The 24,394-nt window shown below is 35.3% G+C and overlaps 1 protein-coding gene across 6 annotated transcripts in view; it reads left to right on the top strand.

Annotated features, from left to right (window-relative positions):
* mcph1 (microcephalin 1) overlaps nucleotides 1–24,394 on the top strand; it is a 63,253-nt gene that overhangs the window by 435 nt on the left and 38,424 nt on the right. For 4 of the 6 annotated variants that reach the window (XM_059025044.1, XM_059025043.1, XM_034017293.3 and 1 more), the window contains exons 2-11: nucleotides 4,103–4,159; nucleotides 5,508–5,579; nucleotides 6,386–6,477; nucleotides 8,621–8,739; nucleotides 9,284–9,374; nucleotides 10,976–11,090; nucleotides 11,183–11,323; nucleotides 11,820–11,909; nucleotides 12,456–13,841; nucleotides 14,323–14,435. In XM_059025044.1, the coding sequence (XP_058881027.1) occupies nucleotides 5,543–5,579; nucleotides 6,386–6,477; nucleotides 8,621–8,739; nucleotides 9,284–9,374; nucleotides 10,976–11,090; nucleotides 11,183–11,323; nucleotides 11,820–11,909; nucleotides 12,456–13,841; nucleotides 14,323–14,435 (2,184 nt within the window). In that variant the 5' untranslated portion in view covers nucleotides 4,103–4,159; nucleotides 5,508–5,542. The remainder of the gene's footprint in view (nucleotides 1–4,102; nucleotides 4,160–5,507; nucleotides 5,580–6,385; nucleotides 6,478–8,620; nucleotides 8,740–9,283; nucleotides 9,375–10,975; nucleotides 11,091–11,182; nucleotides 11,324–11,819; nucleotides 11,910–12,455; nucleotides 13,842–14,322; nucleotides 14,436–24,394) is intronic. The other 2 variants (XM_034017294.3, XM_059025045.1) reach the window with 2 other exon arrangements.

The raw sequence follows: 24,394 nt of genomic DNA, 5'->3' as shown, positions 1-24,394 counted from the left end.
GTCTGCTCGTGTTATTTTTTAGATTTATTTTGCATTCCAAAAAAAAAAAAACGATTATTCTAAATATCATAATCTGTAAATACACGTTGCAATATAAATATGTACGTTCCCGTCTGTGTTTAGTTTGAAGACCTTCAGTAGTACCTTTTCCGATCATTCGATGCAATTAGCAAATCCAGGCAATTTTGAATGGCTCACCATATGTGATGAATTGAATAGGACTTGTCAGTTTCAATCGTCCCCCAAATCACTTAACTTTTCTGCAATATTTTCTGGAATGTTGTTTTTACTGAACCTTGCAAATATGCATTCAGATAAAGGTAGGCCCAGTGCATATTTTTTGTGAACTTTGAAAAAGGCTGAAATAATAGAATGCGTAACCTTTTTTTTTGGGGGGGGGGGGGTATATTATCGTATCAAGTCAGGTGTACAGTATGTTTACTGTAAGTTATGCACGTTTCATAATACGGTACATCTTGTGTGAGAATGAGGCGCCTTTGCTATGCAGTGAGTTGCTTTATTCTAACAGCCTTAATACCCTGTCACGTTTTGCGGCGTACTGCACATATCATGCAGTTAGTAACTTTGACAAACGTCTAGTAAATTTCATATCTTGTTGAATTCAGGGCTTGATGTTTAGATTTTTAACTAATGTGGCCACTGAGCGAGTGTTTTTGGCCAGATGCAATTTGATCTGGCCCAATATATTTATATATTTTTCATGATGTTTTTTTTTTTATTTTCAGTATGTTTCTAACTGTGTATGATAACCAAAGAGAGCCCACGTCTGAAAAGATAGTGTCTAAACAAAGCATTTCAATATATGTTACTTCAGCCATTTAACATGCACATTTGTGTGCTAGTTAGAAAATGAAAATACCGGGCGCGTTAAGTAAGTGAGCCGCTCAGAAAGCACACTGAGCAGATTTAAATGACTTAACGCTCTGCTCCACGAGAGCGCTGAGCGAATAATAATTTGCTTGTTTGTGTTTCTTAGGTGATGGTAGATAAAAATGCCCCGTGTGAAGTTACTGTCCCCCTGCTGTACCTCGCTGAGTTCGGCGCTCTATTGGACTGAACCTCATATCTGGCTGTGTTTAATACCTGCAATACCGACGTTAATAATGAGAATTATGAATAATATTAATACTACAAGCCTAATAATAATACATTAATAACTATAAAACAGCTCTACATTTAAAAAAAAATGAAATTAAATGATACAAATTCGAAAACAACAATTTTTACCATCTTATTTAGCCAATTAATACATAACTTCATAAGTCGAAACCAGTTCATCGCTCTGAGCGGCTCAGCGGGAGCGGAACTGAGCAAGTCGTTAAGTTGATTCTTTTACTGAGCCGCTTACTTACTTAACGCACCCACTCTATTCAAGATTTGACAATGTGTGTGTCTGTTGCTAGCCAGTCGTGAAACAGCTTCCGGGAGCATGCCACCGGCGAAATTTGAATGTGTGAACTGAAATAAAATAATGTATATAGCAAGTGCTAAAAGAAGTAATCCAAACTTGGATGACATTGAAATTAGAAAAGTGTGTGTGTGTATATATGGAATTTTTTTTTTTTTTCTCAAAAAAACATTAAAAAGACACATATAGATATAAATAATAAAAATAGATTGAGAATATACCCGCATCCACTGCCTCTGAGTTTTCGAGCGACACCACAGAGCACTTCGGGAGTTTACAAACGGTCAGCGTGCGCTCTGACACTGAGACTGAGTTTACAAACGCAACCTATATGTATGCAATAAGGCCCGCCTGAAGTGACAAAGTCGGGGTGAGTGAGCATAAAGACAGCGCTTTTTTTTTCTTTTAAATTTTTTGGTATTTTTTCTGTTTTGCTGTCTTCCAGTTAATGTAATTGTTCTTCATCCAAATCTATTATCGTATTATTGTTAATAAAACAATGAATACTCCTCTCCCAACACCGAAACCCTAAACCTAAGGTCAGTATCCTATACGGCAGCCATTGCACATCTAAAGTAGTTCATGTTTGGCAGTGAATAAGCGTTTTTGTTACTTAAAAAAAAAGTGACCGGAGGTGCTGACTTCCTCAGTTTTCCTGACAGGGACATTTCTAGGCACGACGTGCTTATACGTACTCGACATATTTTATTTTTTGGGGGACTCTGCGATACGATAAACTAATTGACAATCTGCATTTTCTCAACGGTAGCCCAATCATAAGTTAGCTGGATGGGACATAAACAGTGTCTGTTTCAGTTGTAGGTACTGACAGTAAGTTTAACCAATAGGAGAGTCAAATATCTGCGAAGATTTACGCAGCTGTCCAATCATAAGCAAGCAAAAGTCGTTCACGGTATTCTGCATGAAAATTGAAGGTGAGTGAGTAGCCAATGGGAAAGTGAAATAATTGACAGCTGTCCAATCATTCGTGAGCAGAGGCGGGGTGTTAATGTACCGGGTAAGCACTGAATTTAGCCGACTGTTATTGAGAGAATATATTTCGGTATTTAGAATTTAATTTTCTCTCTATTTTTAAATTTCACCAGACAAGCGAAACACCGTAGTAGATTGAGTTACGAATCCACTTTCTCTGAATAATTGTACTGGAGATGAGCGATCTTTAAAACAGAGTAGTGTTGACAAATTTGCCAAATTGAAACAAAGCAAGACGCTATCTATCCTCTTATTTTAGTTTATTCATGGTTATCTGTGTAAACCATGCTATTTAAAAATATTTGCTTGCGTATTTTATACAAGTTATTTCAAGAATATATACACAAAAAATTATTTAAAAAAAAAAATTCAGGACGTTTCGAGCAAAAGCCCTTCTTCAGCTGTGTAGAAATAAAATAAAAGTAACGCAGCGCAGTAAACTTGTTGATTTTCAAAAACTGAGGATGATGTTAAAATGATGTCAGAATAGAATGTTCATTTCAAGAGGCTTCAAAGTTCCAAGTTTGAAGATAAGTTCACGTTCTCTTTGCTTCCGAGTAGAATTTATACCAAAACACTGACTGATTTCACAGATGGTGATGTCTTCAGCAGTGTGATTATTGCTGTTGAAGTGTCGGGCTACTGGAAATGTCAAGGTGTTGATTAAAATGCTTCGTAATATCCCACAAAACGATCTGCTGAACCTGTTTCCCCAGTGTATAATTGGTTGCATTTTGTGCAAATGATGCAGTACATTCCTCCATATTAGTACTGCATGATTTGCACAACATGCAACCAGTTAAAACTTTTTGTGTACATTAAGTTAATTTATTAATTTTTGTCTTAAGCCAGTTTTCCTGAAAATCTATCTTTAACATTCCCTTCACTGACATCGCTTATTGGTGCTGTTGTATCACTAAGGCTGTATTTTTTCACAGTGAGCATGGATTTCACGATTTCCATGAATTAGAACCAGGGCAGTGTAATAATAATAATGTCCAATTCTCTGTGAAAAAATACTGTTTTTAACATTTAAAAATGCATTGGTTAAACGTTCGCTTCGCCAGCAGACATGTTATATGAAATCAGGTTGAACTTGCTTACACTAAATTATGAAACACATGGCATAGACACGCGCTATATTTTGTTGACTAGCTGACCCAGTTTAGTAAAAATACCCTGAATATTTTTTTTTGTAAAATTACTCTTTGTATTTTTTCATTATGAAAGTTTGTTTTTAAATTAGATTTTTTTTATATCATTTTATTTTTGCAATGGAAAAGTGACCTATATTTTATTTCTATAACAATTGGTGTGTGAGTCACTTAGAAAATATTGATTTGTGTTTGTTTGAATTCAAATTTCATCAACATAATAGGCAGTCTATTTCTTTTTTGTTGTTTTATGAATGAGTATGAAATCGCCTTGATGCCCTTGGGTTGGATTTATGTTTTACTTTTTTGCCCCCTAGAACTGCCTTGGTGCCCCTGAATTTTCCCCCAACAAAGGCAACATTGCCTTGCCCTTCATGACGTTAACGTCATGCCCTGCCTTGGGATCCTTATACAAATGTATTTTATTGTGATTTTCTATCGTACTGTGCTTTGAGATACTTTTTGTATGAAAGGTGCTATATAAATACAATTTGATATGATTTATTACTTTAAATTGTTTTACCAGGAAATACATCTTCTGAGAAACCTATTGAGAGTATCCTGGGAGGCATAAACTGTCAAGGTTAGAAAATGTACATGAGTACTTAATATCACATAAAGTTTGCATTACTAATCTGGTAAAACATGAATTTTGCAAGACAGCTGTCCCTCGAGATTCTAGCAAAAATTAAATCTTTACGAAATGATAGTAGAATTCACTGTTTGGTCCCTATTGATATCTTTGTTTGTGCAGTATTTTCACATTTTGGCATTTTCACATTTTGTTGTGCTAACAAACAACTTGGCAAATTGAAAGAACATTTCGTCGACATTGGGTTCCCGACTACTTATTTCGACCCCTAGTTTTAATTGAAATAATATTGCTCCTCAGCCTGCCAGTAGTATTCAGCCAGCTACCAAACTGACTTAATTTGCAGAAGTGGTTACTGTGGGCTGTTTTTTTTTAATTGATAACATTTTGTTCTGATGCAAATTTAATCCCACAACTCTTTTGAGGCTAATTTTGAAGGCAAGCATCTGTTTTGCCTGACATCATTTTTCTGGCACACACAGTGTCGTCTTGCGTATGAAAGAAAGTGATTTTTTTTTTTTCTTGAGCGCCTTTAATGCCTTCTGTTTGATGCATTGAGTGCTAGCCCAGAAGCCTATTCCATAATACAGTAGATGCTGCTTATTAACAACCTCTCGGTTCCATAATCCATTCTAAAGAACAGAATTTTAAAATAAGAAATTGTCCAACATTGTCTGCTTTTTAGAATGTACCACCTCCCGCTGTCAATCCATTTCAATTTTGCGTGCAGCTTCGTAGCTAGATTCAAATCCACGATTCTGCCTCCGGCTGCCAGAAATATGCAGCTGCAAAGTCAGTGTGTTATAAAAGCTGCATGAAGTATGTGCATAAATCATGCAAGTGCGCTCTGTAGCACTGGCAACTACTAATAAAGTTGTCAGTAAGCGGCATGCAGTTGCTAATATCAGATTTCCATTAACATTAAAGTCTGTGGGACGTGATTGGATCCTGGGAAAATGTTGTTAATAACCGAAAATTGTCTACCAGGGTTGCTTATAACCAGCATCTACTGTACTTAAGTTCTTTAATTTTCCATTTTTGGCTTTAAGGATAACACAATTTACAGTACATTACCAAGGGATGGTGGCGAAGCATTCATTGTAAACAGCATTCAAGACCTACATAATGAATTAGGCTGTTTCAATGGGTTGAATGTGGATAAACATATTTTTTAATGCTCTTAAAATTCATATTCCACATTTGTGTTGTAGGGCTACAGTATTTTTTTTTTTTTTTGCAGAAACTGCTTGCCATACACACATTCTGAGTAATACTGAGATATAATATTCTATCTGTTTTACTTTATTATATTGAGCAGTTTGTAAACTTTTTTTTTCAGCTCTTGAAACACTACTTGTTCAAGTGATTTGAGAAATGACTTCAAGTCTCAATGCTGCTACTATTCTTAAAGGTGTGTACAACTTGATATTACATGCCCTGTTACATGAAGTGCCTTTAGAGTAATTAAATTACAAGATGAGCACTAGACTTATAAGAGTTAGATCTGATCAAAAGAACACATATTTTAAACAATCGGTACATATAGGATTACTTGTTTTATTTATTTATATATATATATATATATATATATATATATATATATATATATATATATATATACACGTTTGGCAACTTTCACGCAATTTGATTGGCTCTTGTAATGCTTTATTTGCATATCTCCCTACAACCCATTTGTTTTTGAATTTATTGATTTCACTCACCTTAACTCGAGAGCTACTTGTTTGTTTATATATATATATATATATATATATATATATATATATATATATATATATATATATATATATATATATATATAAAATACGTTATGTATTATTTATTTATTTATTCAGTCCTAATACTGTTTGCCAACAAGGGTGCACGTGCCTGGCAAAGCATACATATTGCCCACCTTTTTTTGACCAATTTGTTTTTTACATGTTTAAAATATCAATATATGTACAGTACTGTTTAAAATTTCTAATCACACTAAAACCTGACCTTGTCTGTACTTTGCCAACCTGGTCAACCACCAGACAGTAATTCTTTGTAATTGTTTTTTTTTTAATAGATAGATACAAAAAAAAAGTTTAACCCAGAAAACATTTAAAACATCTAGTGCAAACCAATTGGCTAAAAATTGCTGTTGAGAACTTTGAAAGATTTTTATATTTGAAGAAACAGTTTACATTTAAAAATGTTTTTGTTATTTTAAAGATGTTGTTGCATTTGTTGAAGTCTGGTCATCAAATAAAATGGAAAACTACTCAAAAACATTTGCTCAACAGTTACTGGATATGGGAGCAAAGGTGAGTAATTAAAGCTTTAAATATACGTGTTTGCTACTTTTTTATGTTTACATATTCTATGTTTATTACTATTTTTAATATACTTTACATATCTGGATTAGAAATTCACACTAGCCCTGACTAACACCCAGCTGTGGGTTTCATAGCTACTGTGTTTGGGAGAGTAATGTTATGGAAATTACCAGATGCCAGAAATTTGATAAATCAGACCAGGGTTTAGAAACTAACATTCGCCCAAGGCGAATTAAAACTGATGAGGACTAGATTATTATTATTATTATTATTATTATTATTATTATTATTATTATTATTATTATTTCTTAGCAGACACCCTTATCCATGGCGACTTACAATTGTTACAAGATATCACATTATTTATTTTTTTATTTTTTTAGCAGACGCCCTTATCCAGGGCGACTTACAATTGTTACAAGATATCACATTATTTTTACATTCAATTACCCATTTATACAGTTGGATTTTTACTGGCGCAATCTAGGTAAAGTACCTTGCTCAAGGGTACAACAGCAGTGTCCCTCACTGGGGATTGAACCCACGACTCTCTGGTCAAGAGTCCAGAGCCCTAACCACTACTCCACACTCCTGCCCTACAGTTACCCATACAGTTACCCATTTATACAGTTGGGTTTTTACTGGGGCAATCTAGGTAAAGTACCTTGCTCAAGGGTACAGCAGCAGTGTCCCCCCACCTGGGATTGAACCCACGACCCTCCGGTCAAGAGTCCAGAGCCCTAACCACTACTCCACACTGCGTCTCAGTAGTCCTGTGGGCGAGTGCTTAAAAGAAGTGTACAGATATACTCTCACATTCACAGGCTTGTGTTTAAAAAATGCAGGAAAAATAAATTTTCTAACAGGGTGTTGCAGTGGTGAACAAACATTCATAATGCTTACAAAACAGTCACTCAGAACTGAAACCTCCCTTCATCTTCCCTTGTCATGCCGAATTTTGCATTATTTTGAGATATGCGAATGTGCCATCCCTTCTTTGAATTTTGTCCCTACTTGCGCTATTAATTTATTCCTTGCCGTGGTTTAACTGAACTTTTGGTATGAACAAAATTCTTTTTGGACATCAAAACAGTATAAAAACGACCATTTCCTCATTACATTTCATTTTTCAGTTATGTATTTCTTGTTTGAAAAAGCCCAATTGCTTGAACACAACTCACTTATTTGGCAGGTCAATCTTTTAATCAGTGTAAAATATTAAAGCATTTAAAACTATAGATGTGAAACTGCTGAAGGCAAAGACTGCCAAACAAGGCACATCAAAAGCATAACGAGTACTACTCTCCATAAACACCTCTGTGATTTTAAAGCTAAAAGTGCTTTTCAGAACAGCTCACACACTTACAAAGCATGCACAACTCTATTCAGATTTTGAATGGATGTGTGACCTGGATGAGGCAAAAGAATTAAAGGTGGGGAAAACCTATAGCAATTCTTAACAGGCACAGAAGTGTATACACGTTATTGCGAGGACCCAGGGTCCAGCCCAGTTAACCAGAATGGCAACTGCTAAATATTTGTCCGTTATCTTGGACGGTTCTACAGATTAGTTCCATTACTGAGGCAGTGATGTGCTACGTGAAGTATGCTGTCAATGGTGTTGTCCACACAGACTTTATTGGGGTTCGGAATGTGGGGAAGGCTGATGCAGAAACCCAGTCAATGTATCTGGGAATGAGCATTAATGTTTATTGTATCGGTGTTTTTTTAATTAAAAAAAAAAAAAAAAATCTAAATTTTATAAGTGTTCATTTTTTTAAGAAAATGAAATGTAAGCCTAATACCCAACAGCTGTTGATATTGACTCAGGAACTTCACATAAGGACTAACAAGTTTCAAAAGGTAATAGTCCTTAGGACTAGGACCACAGTTTTGTTAGTAGATCACACTATAGCAGGAGTTAATACCCTATCCACATAAATAATACTTGATCAACATGCATTGAAACCATGTGACTTGCATTCTCTTCGTTCACAATTACAATTTTATTTCTGTGGTGGTCATGCATTAAGGTATTGTGAATTAGGTAGTGTCACTTGTTTGTTTTTACTACTGTAGACTTACCAATATTAAGCGATTACTAACTTTATAAATATGTTTCTTATTATAGGTATCAAAGACTTTTAATAAACAAGTAACACATGTAGTGTTCAAAGATGGTCACCAAGGTACATGGAAAAAGGCAAAGAAGACTGGTGTGAAACTGGTTTCTGTTCTTTGGGTGGAAAGGTAAATTACTGTGCATGATATGTAAAATATAAAAAAATACACATCAATTTAAATTGACAGGAAATTATTTTGAGTGGTCCAAAAGCTTTTGTTTTCTGGTCTTGAGAATATTCAAGGTTACAACAGTAGTAAACTAAGTGGCATCCCCTTTTATTTTTTAAAATTATCTATTTTGATTCTCATTTCCTAACTAAATTAATACAGAATCACTTTCTAGTTTGCCTCTTTCTTGTCTGATTTGGACATTATAATGGTCCCCGTTTCAGCCTAGTGAAAAAGAGCAATGAGAATAGATTTAAATTCAGTGCATGAGCTTATCCAGCAAAGTGCACTAGGTGGCACTGTTGATACATGAATGGAAGACAAGCTTTTTTAGTAAGGATAGTGTAAAACCCTGTAGAACAGACTAAATCAATAGCTCTAGACCATTTATCAAATATATTTTTCATGGACTATTTAAACCAGTGCTCTTTAATATTGGAAGATGTGTTGTATACTATAGATGATAAATACAGGTTGATGTTGTTAATGCAATTGTCTGCAGATGTAAAGAAACTGGTGAGCATGTTGAGGAGACCATGTACCAGGCAGTGAATGAAAGTAATGAGCTACCTCAACCAGTTAATAAAAGAACAGTAAGTATGTTGACATTACCAACAATGAAAAATTGATTTGTTACATTTGTTACAATGTGCAGGGTTAGAAATTAATATTTTGAGGCGGTAGCCACTTGGACCACCAGTCAAGAAAATCTGGTGGTCCATTAGAGATTTTGGTGGCCCTAAAAGTGTACCTAAATAATTGCAATAAATCTGGTAAATGGTGTGTGAACAAAATAACTGAAGCAAACTGATTTTTGTTTTACTGACAAGAATATCACAGCTTTAAACTGAATTACACTGTTTGCGTCAGCTGTAGAGTATCACAAAGTATTACTTGAAAGACAAGACACTTAACTACAAAGCAAAGGATGTCATACAATAGTTTAACACTTGTTCTGTGTACTATTTATACATTAAAAAATATCACTGCTGTTTGTTTCTTCACAATAAACTAACTGGTAAAATACACATTTTCAAATAATAGCTTTACTGAGGTTCACTTAAGTTTATATATATATATATATATATATATATATATAGTTGGAAAAAGCAAGTGAAAACTATCAAGTTTAACCCCAAAAAACACAAATACAATTAATGTGGAAAAGGAGGTGTATACAGTGTTCACCGTTTTGGTTCTCATTTCTTACATTCCACATACAGAAAATATAATCGCAACATAAAACAAAAACAAAATGTTGATCACTATACATAACATTTCCCTTTTATGGGCAGGTATTGAAAAGCATGTGGAGTGACGTACCTGTATCTATATCCACCGATTCTGAAACACTGACTCTAACTGGTAGAGATCACTATTGAGCAGCTTGGGTTGCGTGTGCTTCCTAATCTAGACTTGATTCTTGCTGCCAAAACCTTTTTTTAAATAGGGGGTCAAGAGCAGCTGTGTTGATTCTCTGACAGAGCTGTTTTTTCACCTATTTGAGCAAATTCCGCCAAGGTGTTAAAATGCAACATTTTAGGATTGTCAGATTAATAAATTGCAGTATTATAAAAATGTAGCCTTATTCACAAACATTCATGAGCCACATTTCAGTTACATTTTAATAATGAGCAGGAGATTGAAGTCTGACTGGTAGGCGTTATTGACTCCTTAAGTTTGAGTAGCTTTTGAAACTGTCAATGATAGGAGAATTTAAGTCAGTCAGGATACTTTGTTGGTAGTAATTCAACTACTAGAGATTGCCATCTGTGCTGTTTTTCAATTTATTTAACCGGCAACATTTAAGGTGGCCTACCAGGCTACTGGTGGAGCAATGTTGGTGTCCCAACCACCATTAATTACGAACCCTGATTTTGTAATTCTATGCAATATATGAAAACACTATGTCCAACTGTGATCCTCTGCGTAACCTGTTAGTCTCAAATACAACAGCACTCAAGGTGTTAAAGGGTGTTCTGTTTTGCACATCATTTTAGCTTTTATTCCATTTACTGTTTGGACGATTTCCTGCTTTTCACTGTATTACTACATTTCACAGCTTTAAGTTTAATTAAATATTAGTTATTTTATCTATTGTCTGTGGAAATTGGAACATTGCTTAATTTTTTTTTTAGATACAATATTGTGAATTTTTATTTTTTATTATTTTTTTGTTTTGTTTTGTTTTTAGCATCGATGTATGCAACCAAAGGATTTCGAGGTAAGAACACCAGAAAATGACAAACGACTGCAGAAGAAGCTAGACAGAATGATAAAGGATCTGGATGAACAAAAAACATCTGCTTGTAAGTTATATAAATGTTACAATAGCTACCTATAAATTCCATGTATTAAGATGTTTTGAAGTTGTTAATATAATAACTTTTTTTTTACAAAGGTACTGGTGTCCCAGTGTTGCCTTTTGATGAGGATGGCTCAACTGCATATAGTCCCACGCTTGCAGTTCCACTAAGAGGTGATGCAATGGCTCAACGACTTAAGGAAATGAAAGAGAAAAGAGAAAACCTTTCCCCAACAGGTAACTTTAACTCTGAGTTTGTTGTATATTGTTTTAGTCTCAAAATGGATACATCTCAGTGGTCCTATATGTTTTATTGATGTGTATTAAACATTCTAAGTAATTACAAAATTAGAATAAATAACCTAAGAATGTACAAACTCCTACCTACAGTTATTTAATATTATGCCTGGACTGCTTTTCTTTAAATCCAGGAAACTGGCACAGTGCTTTGTAGCTTGGGCCTATAGCTTATTTGGTGGTGACATCAAATAGTCATGTAATTGACTTCAAAGGGATATTTTGAAGCAGAATTGCATAACAATCATAGTGAATTCGGCTTCCTCAAATGTATTTACTTATTAAAATATGTATGACAACATAGCATGGAAGTTGTAATTAACATGTAGTATATTAAAAAATAAAATTACTTTGAATAAATTCTTATTTAAAACTAATACTATTTTATTGTATGTGATGTAGAGAAGCAAACCTAAAAATCGACTTTTTCTTCCAGCTTCACAGATGATTGAAACTAGCTCATCTTTGTCCTCCTATAGACCATCCATTGGGAACTCCCCTTCAATGCCTTTCTTACAAGATTTAGGTAATTTTCAGTTGAGACATAGTCCAATTAGCATTCGTTTAAGACCGGTATTCCATGTATACTTTAACTTTCAAGGCAATGTATTACAGTAACATGAAAACCAATCCGAAGTGTCCAAATTGCAGTTCTTAATGCCAGGATGGAGACAATTTATTAATTTTTTTTTTTCAAAATTGAACAGCAGTTCTTACAATGACTTTAATAGAAATAAATCGGTTAATCATCTAAAATTGATTAGCTAAGCTTTTTTTTTTTTTCAAAAGTATATTCCTTTGTAAATGTAGGATAATTACATCTTCGCTTTGTCATTTTTAAATAAAAAAAAACTAAATGGAATGAGCTATAAGACAATGGATATACCTCCTTGTTGTCATCTCTAAGGTCGGTTTATAATTTCAGTTCAAAGCAGTGTGTAAGAACAACTTTGTTTGTGTAATGTGTATTGTAACGATTAATTACGTAATGTTAATCACTAAGTCTTTTGTAAGATATTACTTTTTACAGTTTTATTTGATCTATTTTCTTTCCATTACTTTATTTTTCTAGAGGAGGAAAATAAAGAACTGAACTCATCTTTCCGAGAACTGTGCAGCAAACAAATAAAGAATGGGACAAAGAATGGAATAAAGTCCTCCAAAAAGACAGAAACGGGTGTTAATCCTGTACAGAAAGACGGTCTTCAATCTAAATCTGAAATGGAAATTCCAGACAAATGTATAGTTGCAAACAATAACCTTAAAAGCTGCAGAACTTCACACACTCCAGAAAGAGAGATTCTTGAGAGAAGTGTTGGTATAGCTAAAAACACTGTTGAAGCGCTTCCTTTAATGGCAAATGAAAAGCCTAAAAGAACTGCCAAAATGCAACAAACGAAGAAAAAAAGTAAATCATTCTTAAATGAAAGTCCTGTTAAAGAGAGACCACAGGCTGATCCCCACAAACAAAAAACAACTGAAAGGTGTAAAATTTCATTGGACAACATTGCAAAAACTGCCACAGGCACTCTCTCTAATTCTATATTGAAATACTTTGAATCCAAGGATTCATCACTGCTTCACACTGCTTCAGCAAATAGTTCTTTGCATGAAAATAAAGTAGTGGGTAAAAGTAAACGTGTGAAATCAAACCGTAAAAGCATGCCAGCAGTGTCGCATTCGGACCCAAGTGAGACACACAACACTAGCTTAGTAAAGAGCAGTTTGTCCAATAACAGAACACCTACCAAGTCTTTAAATTGTTCTCCTGCCCTGGATGAAATGTTATATGAAGACTATTTTTCACCTGTTAACATTAAGGAAAGTAAAAGCAAGGCAAGGCAAACTTTAGTAAACTTGCCATCAGAGATATCTTTTTTTCCTCCACTGCTTCAGCAGACTCGGGGCAAGAGGAAGAGGTCACAAAAAGATACAGATGAAACAACAAATACCAGCAAAAGAAGGAGCAATGTAAACCATGTACAGGTACCAGAAATAAAAGCTGCAGAAGATGCATCTTCAGAATTTGCTGTGAAAGCCATGGGAAAAGCCTTTAACGAAAGTCCTGGAGAAAAAACAACAAAAATTGACTTAAATATATTTTCTGAAGATTCCGTCTTCTTTGAAACAAAACAAAACAAAACGAGAATAACTGTAGCAAATAACAATGCACATTCTCTTGCGAAGAGTAGAACATCTAGGTGTCAAAGTGCTGCTTCTTTAAACACTCCTGAGCAACAAAAAGGTTTATCACGAAACAATTCCCTAGAATTTAAATTCAGTGCAGAGCAAAAAGGAACAACTGACACTCCATTTTCAATGTCTTTGAAAAACACAATATCGATTGAAAAGGGAAAGTTTGATCATCTGCGGGCTGAAAAACAAGAGCTCTCTCTGCTACTAGTGGATCTCGATGGGAAGGATAAAATTCAGAACAACTGTGTACAGTCTGTGCAAAGTATGTGAATAAAATCACCAGACAGAATGAATTATGATGTGAATCTTTTTTTTTTGTTTGTTTGTTTAAATACGTCTGTGAGCTTAGTTTACTTTTCTTAAATGTAACAGAACTATATGTAAATTTATGGATGTTTAATTCAAAGTAGTGAATTATTTATGTTTAGGTACAATTTTTAAAAAGATAAAATGTAATTTATTGATTTTGTGTATCATTTCATGTAAATATTTTAAATAAATTGTTTTGTCACAGTGCTGCTTGATTCATATGAATGTAATTATTATTGGCAATAGTTTTATATAAATTCATGTGGAAAAAAGGAAATGCTGTCAAGCTTAAAGGCGGTGATGCAATGTGTTTAATACATACAGTATGTCTTTCTGTAGACTTCATAGTGCACCTGCTTTAGTCGGTTACATTTTTTAGGTGAATTTGTTCATGCTTAACTCTGATCAGATGTTTTTAATGAATTTGGTTTTAGGAAGTGAGAGTGACACTGCAGCTTGTGGTGAAAGAGACAGCATTTCTGAAACGTTTAGTGAACACACACACAAATGTGATAAGGAGACAATGAACAAGGAAAAAAGAAAAAAGGTAAGTCAAACTTGCATCTTCTAATTCAATTAATGTTTAGCGATGGAATCATTTAAATGGTGCTTTATTGTACATTTGTATCTGGAAAACACAGCTCCCCCTAATGTGTTTATTGGAAACATTATTGGTATTAAACCCATCGTTTATATTTGTATTTGGATAACTGATACAAAACTAATTTTTTATAAATGTAAAATGTGTGTTCCATAGTATATACTTACTTTTCAAGAAGGTGATTTGAAATGAATTGTTTCCTTGAGTTGTGATAGTGAATGAAGTTGGTAGAGCTTATGAAAAGCTGGCTAGCCTGGTACTGTAACAGTGCATTGCTTGAATAATGTTGATTGCTGAAATTTCATCCCGTCTGTGGTTTTAAATTCAGTATGATGTGGTATTTTTATAATGAAAATAAGATGAATTGTAAACCTCTCAAAAAAAAAAAAAAAAAGTTGCTCTGTGTTTTTGTATTTTACATCTGACAGGCGTGTATACTGTATATTCAGGAAAATATTACAAAAGTGGAAATCATAAGACACCCATGCAATAGCTTTTTAGTGTTGCTTTAAACCCTTTAAATTAAGAAATCTTGTACCACATAAGTTATGTATTTAGACGTATCACCTTGCTGCTGAGAACTCAATTTTGAGGAACATTTTTCAGATTTAATTGACAAATATATGCTGTTTTTGCTGTCTGTCAGGGTACTATCAAATTTTCTCTGTTTCCCTCTAGGTACTGTAGATATGTATTAAGCTCCTACTTGTCCATGTAAGCATTTGGGACCAGCTGATAAATTGACAGTCTTGGGGTTACCGGGATCGTGATGATCTTGTCTACTTCATCAGCTAAATCTGTAACTGATCTTCATCCTCTCATACAGTTCCGCTTTGGGAGAGTTGTTTCAACACTGCACCAATCTTGTGTGTCACATTAGCTGACACCTGCAGCTGGACTGAAATTTATTGAGAACAAAACTATCTGTAGTTTTGGAGTTGATTTAAAAAGAATTGAGATGCTCTTCTACATACTGTGACCTACCGATACTTAACCATGTCCTTTCAACCATGTGAACCTGAGATTATCCATATTTAACACTAATAAAGAGCTGAATTTAGAAATACTAAAAAGAAACAAAAATTCAATGACAAATGTTTTGACAAGAAGTATTTTTCCATTTGAAGACATAAAAAAAAAAAAAAAAAAAAACTGTCAATGTTACTCATTGAATTTGTGTTTTTTAATTTCTCTAAATTCTGCATTGTGTTAAATTAGTATGAAACTTTTAGTATTACAGTTTCCTTGTGCATCAGTTGGAGAGCAAAGAATCTCATGGGTTTTTTGTTTTTCCATTTTTGTTTTGAAATATGCACCTGGCATTCACTGTGGTTAAACGTTCTGTATGTTTACTACCAGCTTTGAAATAACTGTATATATCAAACTGTATTTAGCGTTCAATTGATTTCAGCTCTAGTAAACCAAGTCTTGCATCCACCTGTTCTTTTGTGAACCTTCTCTCACTTGGCCTTACTGCAAATCATTTGATTTATTGGGGTTAAAAATTCTGGATGGAAGCTTGATCAAACAGGAAGCTTTCCGTAAAATTGTTTAGTCGCACAAAAAGCTGGCAGCAAAAATACAAGTCAATATAGGTGTTTAAAATCTATAACAGTATAGAGAAAGAAATACTGTAGTTGAAGTGGGATTACACAGGAATCTGCAGAGAGACTGGGAAGGAGGGATCACACTGAGTTAGACTGAGACTTCATTAAAAACAGGAATGATGGTGCAGATTTGTTTTATTTTTGTTTTCTTGTTCGCTGAATCACATAATCCAGCTGGACCAAACAGATATGTTTTATGTTTGTGTATAGGCATAGACAGAATGTCAGGAAGTTTTCTAAGAGTGTATTAAGCAGATTTTGAAAAACATTCTGGAAATAAAATTAGATGGCTATTTGAAAGAACTGCAAGTCTCATCCAATATTCCTTGGCCCAAGTGCTTTCAACTTCCAGATTGATAGTTTATTTCTTTTATTTATAGTGTGTACTGTAATATTTTCAAAAGCTTTTGTTCACATAATACTTCATCACATGCAAATTTCTAAGTAATACTAGCTAGTTTAGTAAAAATAACTTTTAGTAACTTTGTTTTAACCAATACCAAAAGAAAAACAAAATGGCAAAACCACATCTATATTGCTGTTCCCAAAAAACAGATATAAAATGCAATTAAATTCTTATCACCCTAAAATGTAAAGAAAACACTAAAATCACAAAAACAAAGACAATTAGGGTGTTTTCTCTGCAATTAAACCCACAACCCCACCCACACACCAAGTGCGTTTAAAGCTGTCAGGTCGCCAAATGCAGACTTCAATTTGAATATGGCCAGTAGTTTTTACAATAAAGTCGCCACGTTGGCGACTAAGCATTTACAGGATGTACAACAGAACTTCGGTTCTGTATAAAGGCCTTCTGTTTAACTGTCAGAATCTGCACCGTCCTGTTGATCTCGCAGAGCCAATCCTTTCGTGGAACCAGCCCCCTTTCTTGTTTCCATAGTAACACGCACCAGCCAGAAGTTAGGGTAGAACAGCGAAAATTATCATTCCGAATTCATTCTGCGTTTTCTGCAGTTTGGAAGAGACGGCTATTGACAACGTAAAGAGAATTTAAGAAACAAAAAAACTTTAAAAGCAAGTAGATTCCCCTCACCCCAACATCAGCAAGGGACAAAAGCAGTGTTGAGGGGTCTGCTGCCTAGGGCACAGATGGGGGGGGGGGGGGGGTAAAATAATTGCACAGCTTTTTAAAAATTCTCTGTGTTGCAGGAGTGCTGCAGCGCTACAGGCCACTGAGTTTCCCTGACTTGTTCGGTTGATCAGCATAGCCGGCACAGGAAATAAAAATAAAAAACATTTTCTCAAATATCTCTTACCCTAAATAAAATGTCAAAGAAACTGAAGCAACAAAAAAATTAACATCTGGCCAACTCCCTGAAAATGAGAAGGAGGAGCTAACAGAGTGTTAGTATTTTAGCCAGTAACTGAAAAATAAAGAAATGTGTTCACTTCCCTGGATGTTTTATAGAGTTGTCTTCCCTGGCATTTGAATAATATAGTTATTATGCACACAGAAAATAGTTACCTGCCATTTTATTGTATATAGTTCCCTGGAATTGAATGTATATAGTTCCCTGGTATTTAATGCATAAAGCGCCCTAGAATTTTATGGAGTTAGTTCTATGGCACATCGATTGTGTATAGTTAACCTCCCACAATTTAAAGATAATAATAAAAAAAAAAAAACATTACATGAAAACAAAGCATGCAAAAATTGGCCACCATAAAAGTTCACTTGGCCACCAGGTTTTGAAAGCTAGTGGCCAAATGGCCGCCACTGTCCACCAGCATACAAAATGATTTGTCCCACCCTGGTCATGCATCACAGAATAAAAATTAAAATAGTCTAGTCCTGCTCTATCCAAAACCAGCGCACTAAAAATGTCAAGGGCATCAGAAGTAAGTCCCATCCACCTTGTGTTTCCTGCTTTTTAAAATTGCTAATTTAGCTTGTCCCAATATAAAGTTTGCTAGATGGCATATTTTTCCTTCATTTGGTGTATAGTACACTAAACAGAAACAGTCTCTGAAAAATCTTTCCCAAAACCCTTGAACAAGGACTGCATTATTGCAATCAGTGGGGACAATCTCTGGCAAGACACCTAATAGTGGAATAGTCTCTCTCTCTGCAAAAAGGGCATTTATTAGTGGATCTGTTAAGCAGAGGTAAGAGCGGTGTGAAGGAGTCTTCACTGCAGGTCTCCTGACCTTTTAGGTAGGAGGGTTTATACTGTGCCCTCCAGGCTGGCCGGACTTATAAGCAAACCTGGTATAGGGGATCCACGATGTGCAGAAGGAGGTAAATTTAAATGTTTTAGCTGAATCAGGCACCCTTCCTGCTCACTGTCCAGGGGGTCAGCTAGGGAGACGAATAGGGGATGGAAAAGGAGTCTCGCATGGAGGCAGGACCTGCTCAGTGAAGCTGTGATTCAGAATCTCTGTGTTCTCTGGTAGCGTAGTGCGGAGCTGTGAGAGCAGCAGGCTGGCCACCCTCACAGAGCGTAGACCCAGTCCTGCAGACAGACTCTCGGATCAGGGTACCAGAAAAAGTGAGAGAGTTACACAGCCCTATTCTAAAAGCAGAGTTAAAGACGAAAGGTTCCTCAAGCACCCAATAAAAGTTCATTGTTCGTTTACTTGAAAAGGAAAGCCAGGCAAAGGAAAGCCAGAGCTATCTCTCCAGGGGGGCACTCTGGGCAATACAGGAGTTTTTGCAGGATCTGTAAATGAAAAGCAGCAGTGCTGCTGGTGATGTGGATGAGGCCCTGCCCAGCTTCTTCCAGGGGCAGGTACAGCATACTCTGTCTTAGCCAATGCAGTCCATCCCAGAAGAAATCCAGGATCACTTTCTGGAACTGTTGTAACAGGGACTTCTGCGGCTCCACACAGATCAGTGTGTGCCAGAGCACTGATACCAGGTTATTTAAAATTAAAACTGCCCTCTGAAGGTGAGTTGAGGTCAGAGCCAGCACCCCCTTCCAATTCTTTTGGGACATTTTTTTTGTCAACCCCCCCTTGTTCCACTGTAACCCCTGCGGTAGGGCTGGAGGACTAAACCCCTGCCAATCCCTCATCAGTATTGCACTGCTCTTTGCCCAGTTAATTCTTGCAGAGATGTTTTCAAAGTAGGCCTGGCTGCGACACAGTTCTTTTTAGGTATTTTTCGTTTTACAAGAACTACAATGTCATGAGCATAGGCTGACACTTTAATAGGGGGTCCATTGCAATGGGGTATTGTAAGCCCTGTGAAAACCTGCCTCACTTTGCACATTAGAGGCTCTAAGGGAGACTAATTAACCTGAGAGGGGACAGCTTTTGTCTAATGCCTCTGGACAGGGAAAGGTGCACTCAGTCCCCCATTGATCTTCAGCAGGCTGAGAATGTTATAATAGAGGACCTGAATCTGGGCTAAAAAACCAGGGCCAAATCCAAATGTTTCCAGCACCTGCCACAAGTACTGGTGATCCACTCGGTCAAAAGATTTCTCCTGGTCCAAAGAAATCATACCAGCAGAGAAACCAAAGAGATTGGAAGCGGCTAAAATGTCTCAAATTAAAAAGATGTTACCAAAAATTGACCTGTTGGGGACGCAGTAGGTTTGGTCAGGGTGGATAATGATTCCCAGCCGATTGAACACAGAGATGGAAGGAAAATTAAGCTATATTTTGTGTCTTTTGTGTGTTAGTGATTAGAAAGCCAATTGTCATGGCAGCAGAGAAGTATGCTTTAATATTTTTTAAACAACTGTAGCTTACAAATTCAGATTTTCACTTCAAGAATAGTGTGTGAAATGTATTTAAACCTGCTTAGTTCACTAAGTAACTACATGTGTATTACTAATACCCTATTCACACTACTTAAATAATGCACGATAAACATGCATTGAAAATCCATGACTCACTTCAATCACATTTCAACAGGTGATAATAGCACATGTGTTTTAATAGGGTATGACCGTGTCAGAATATTAGATTTTAGGTGCCTCTTTTGAAAATCTTTTTCATCAAATACAATACCTAGGTAGCTACAATTGACTGAGTTGTCTATATAAAAAATTTCACAAATTGAATTAGTGTATTTCTTTAATTGTTACAGCTTCAAATACGACCATATTTCCTACATTTATAGTAATTAGTAGCTGATTTAATTGAAAGGGAATCCTCATTGGTTTGTATATTTATTGTGGCAGTTTTGGGATACAGAGTTTCTGTGGCTAGGGACTATATTAGATCCAGCTGGAATACTAAATGGTGGAGAACCAATATAAATTCCCCAGGAACTTTTTTTTATCTGATTGGTAATGGAAACATTTTTACAATTATTACAGATTGAGCATTATAACACTGTTAGTTTGACCATAAATTCAGCTGTAATCTTTTTAAAAACATGAGCAGCATTTTTGGTTGTAATTTAGTATAAACGCTCTCCACTTTCCTTAAAAACAAAGTACAGTCAAAACAATTTGTCTTATCAGTAATTCGTATTATCAGTAATCTAAAGCCAAATGCATGCTGTCAGATTTTATGAAGTTACAGTAACACTGAAATCAATTTTCAATTACAGAACAATGAAAAGTATTCTACATTTAAAAGTACTGTGCGTTTTATTAAATGCGGCTGTAAGTGAACTCAAGTGAAAAAAAAAAGTATACATTGCAAAAGAACTGTGCTTGAAAACGGCATGTCCCATTCTAACACATGCATTTTTAAACTACAAAAGCAAAGCATCAAATGAACAAATCAGAAATATTGACGACTTGCATCCACAGTTTGCTGTTCAGAAGCCTGTATTACTGGGTTTTTTTTTTTTTTTTTTTTTTTTAAGAATGGTTGACAGTTTGTGGAAATGTTGAAATCTGTAGCAACTTTTTTCTTGTATGCAAGGATAGTGCACATTTTTGCTTGAGCACAATGACAACCTGAAATGCAGAATAGGTTCTGTAGTCCCCAAACAGCACTAAAATACAGTGCTGAGGCGCTAATATGGATGCAAGTTAATACATTTCCCAATATCCTTTACACTCAGGTGTTTAAACGAGGGCGTTTTGATTTATTCACATTTCTTCCCTGGGAGGGCTCCAAAATAATTAGCACTAACAGGAAATTCATAACAAGTGAATTGTATTCTAAATAAATAAATAGTATTTCAATTCTATGTACTGTGTTTTAGAAGCTAATTAGAAACCTCTTCATTTGTGTAAATATGCATGAAGTGAATTCCATAGTCTGCAGCAGTTGGTAGTCTGTTACCTTACCTTAGCTGAACAATGCCTCAGCTCAGCCAATATAAATATTTCTTCTATGCCTTTATCCAAGGTGACTTACAGATACTAGGGTGTGTGAACTATCCATCAGCTGTAGAGCCACATGCAACAATGTCTCGCCCGAAAGACGGAGCACAAGGTTAAGTGACGTTGAACCGTGGACCTACTGGTTACAAGCCCTTTTCTTTAACCACTGGACCACACAGCCTCCTATATGGCAAGAACCAGATTACTTTGTTTGTTTGTTTGTCTGTGACATTAAGATTGTAGATTTATTTTTGTGTCTGGGATTTAAGGACAATATTTTAAACATACTGTTGGTTGGGGTTTCTCTAAATAAGTAATGTTCAGTTGAATTACTAATTTGCCGGAAAATACGTAAATACAGAATTCATGTATTTTACCTTTTTTCTGTTTAATAAAAGAAAATGTCAGTTTCGATACATTAACCACAATAGCAACTAGTCCTGTTTTGAATGACAAGTTGAAGAAATCAAAACAACTGGTTGCAGTCTGATTACTTTCAGCAACTGTATTTCAGCATAACACAGTACTGTGCTCTTTTTCTCTAAAACAAAGCCAGGAAGGAGGCTTTGAATAAACTTTAAGAACACATACTGTGAACAATTTACAGCAGGATCAGCATTAACACATACTGTAGGCTACTATGATTTTTTTTTTTTTAATGTTATTATTTACACTGTTTGAAATACCCAGGATGTGACACAGTCCACCGCTGAAATATTGAAGCCTGAAGGCTACCAGAGCACACCTGGAATTCTGAGCAAATCACATTACTCATGGAATAATGAGGACAACGTTTTGCATTCATTAACAAAAACTAAAAGTAAAAGCCAAAGTGGTGAAGAAATAATTGGAAAACAACAGTATCATATCACTTCAGTTTTGGCCTGAAAATTTGCCGGATCTCAATCCTACTGAGAATTTTTGGGGTCTGATAGGACAGGAAATCGGGAAAAGTCAACCGTGCAAACGAAACTGAAATCAAGTGTAAAGGATAACTTCAGCGCCTCATTGAGTCCATGCCTGAGAGGCTTAAGGAAGTCTTAAAACACAAGGGAATGCACTGCAAATACGAAGTGGTACTATTTGGCTTCCGGTAGACTTTTGAAATATCAGTTAGTAGTTTCTTCGATTTACTTTTTATTAAATAAAACATCTAATATATATATATATTTTTGTCTCAATCTTAAAATTATTAGGGTGATGTAAAAATGTGCAATAGCTGTATGTTGCATATATTTATGATGTCATTGTTTATTAGGCTCCCTCTGCAAATGTAAGTTTGTCACATGCAAAGAAGTACCTTTTGTTGTGTAAGACACCACCAAAGCTGTTTTACTTTTAATACTGGAGAATGTCCCGGGACAACACAATTTGTGTGAGGGACAACAAGTTTTGACGTTATACTTTTGCCCATTGGACAAATCGTTTTTATTTATTTATTTATTCCAATATTCGTTCTATTGCTAGAAAAACACTCAGGGTATATTTATAGAGCCACGCAAGTTTCTGAATTGCGGAAGGCTAGCACCTACACACAAATATTTTAAAAAGTGTTTACGTCCCACCCCTATCCCTTCTGATTGGCTATCTGTGGAAAAAGCTGCTCTTCTATTGGTTACAAAAAACCCCAGAAATGTCTGCCAAGAGAGCCTCTGTCTGGCATGGCACAGGCTTCTCTTTTAAACTTTTAAGATGTTATTTATGTTTTTTATAAATGAGCAAATAAGTGATACTGCATTCTTAATACATGAACCTGACATTTAAATGCAGCAATCTAGTAAAGTTAGAAGAAAAAAAATAGTGTTGGAGAAAAAATCATGTAAAATTTATAATAGTCTACTTTGTGGTCAAGCGTGTACTTGTTGGGATGTTTATAAAAAATAACATGAAACGTGACGTTTACTGTTTAGAAGCATTTCAAGACAAACTTTCTCTGGCAAAAAATGTAATGTTTTTTTTTTTCTTTAGATTTTTAGTGTTGCTAACCTAGTCTGCCATTTACCATATTTACATGTTTTTAGATTTAAGCACTATATTAAAAAAAAAAAAAAAAAAAAAAAAAAGTACTGCATTTGAACAGAAGCGAATGTTACCCCCCCCACCCCCACCCCCCCCAAAAAAAGCCATCGGGTATGAAACCAGGATCCAGTTGGACAAGATGTTAGATGAGGAACAATAGCTGTAAAATGTTGTACACTAAAATAAATTATATTTTGTCTTTGCAGAATTTAATGGAGCCTACTGTAAATAGTCCCTGCACTTTTGGTAGAAAAACTTTTAAAAAAATGCAGTGAAATGTGATAGGTTATTCATAAGTCCTTTTAAAGATCTGGGGTTCAGCAGTTACAAAACTGAAAGAACGTCGAAGGAAAATCACAGCAGCAATAATAGTTGGCAATAATTTCGTATCTGTGATGCTACAAACTAAAACGCCTGTACATCAGAAGTTTAATTCAGCTTATAGAGAAAGAGTGGATAAACAGGCAGAAGCTATTTTTATATTTGAATAACTCCAAGTATTGCTTATAGTTGTTCTTGGTATGGTACTTAAATTTATCAGCAAATGTGTTCAAAACTGCACTGAAAGGAACATTTCCTTAAAGTATGTTATACATTTGGTGAGCTGAGATGGGGTCACAGGAAACCTTTTGTATATCGAAGAATTTAGTGAACCCGTCAAGTTACAAGGCTAGATCCGCCCCTGTTAATCACTAATTGATTGATTTGATTGTGTTCACTGTTAAATAAAATCAAAGTCCTACAAGTTATACCGGTATTCGACTTTTTTTGTGTGTGTTTTGTGCGATGGGGAGGGGGCAAGTAGATTTTTCTAGCATTTTGTCCCTTGGACAAAAATTGCACACTCCTGGTGTTGTGAGGTGAAAAACTAGCTTTTCAGGAAAGCTGTTGAGCCCTGTGGCATTTGTGATATGAATCTTCAGCCATGTAAGAAATGTAAATTATAAAAAGTATTGTTTCACCTCCTATGTGAAGATCAATGCATATTAAGGATATGACATACTTGTGAAAAGGGTTTAGATTGTGAT

The sequence above is a fragment of the Acipenser ruthenus genome, chromosome 6, assembly GCF_902713425.1.
Source record: "Acipenser ruthenus chromosome 6, fAciRut3.2 maternal haplotype, whole genome shotgun sequence".
In the NCBI taxonomy this organism is placed as follows: Eukaryota; Metazoa; Chordata; class Actinopteri; order Acipenseriformes; family Acipenseridae; genus Acipenser; species Acipenser ruthenus.
This window is presented reverse-complemented; position numbering and strand designations above follow the sequence as displayed.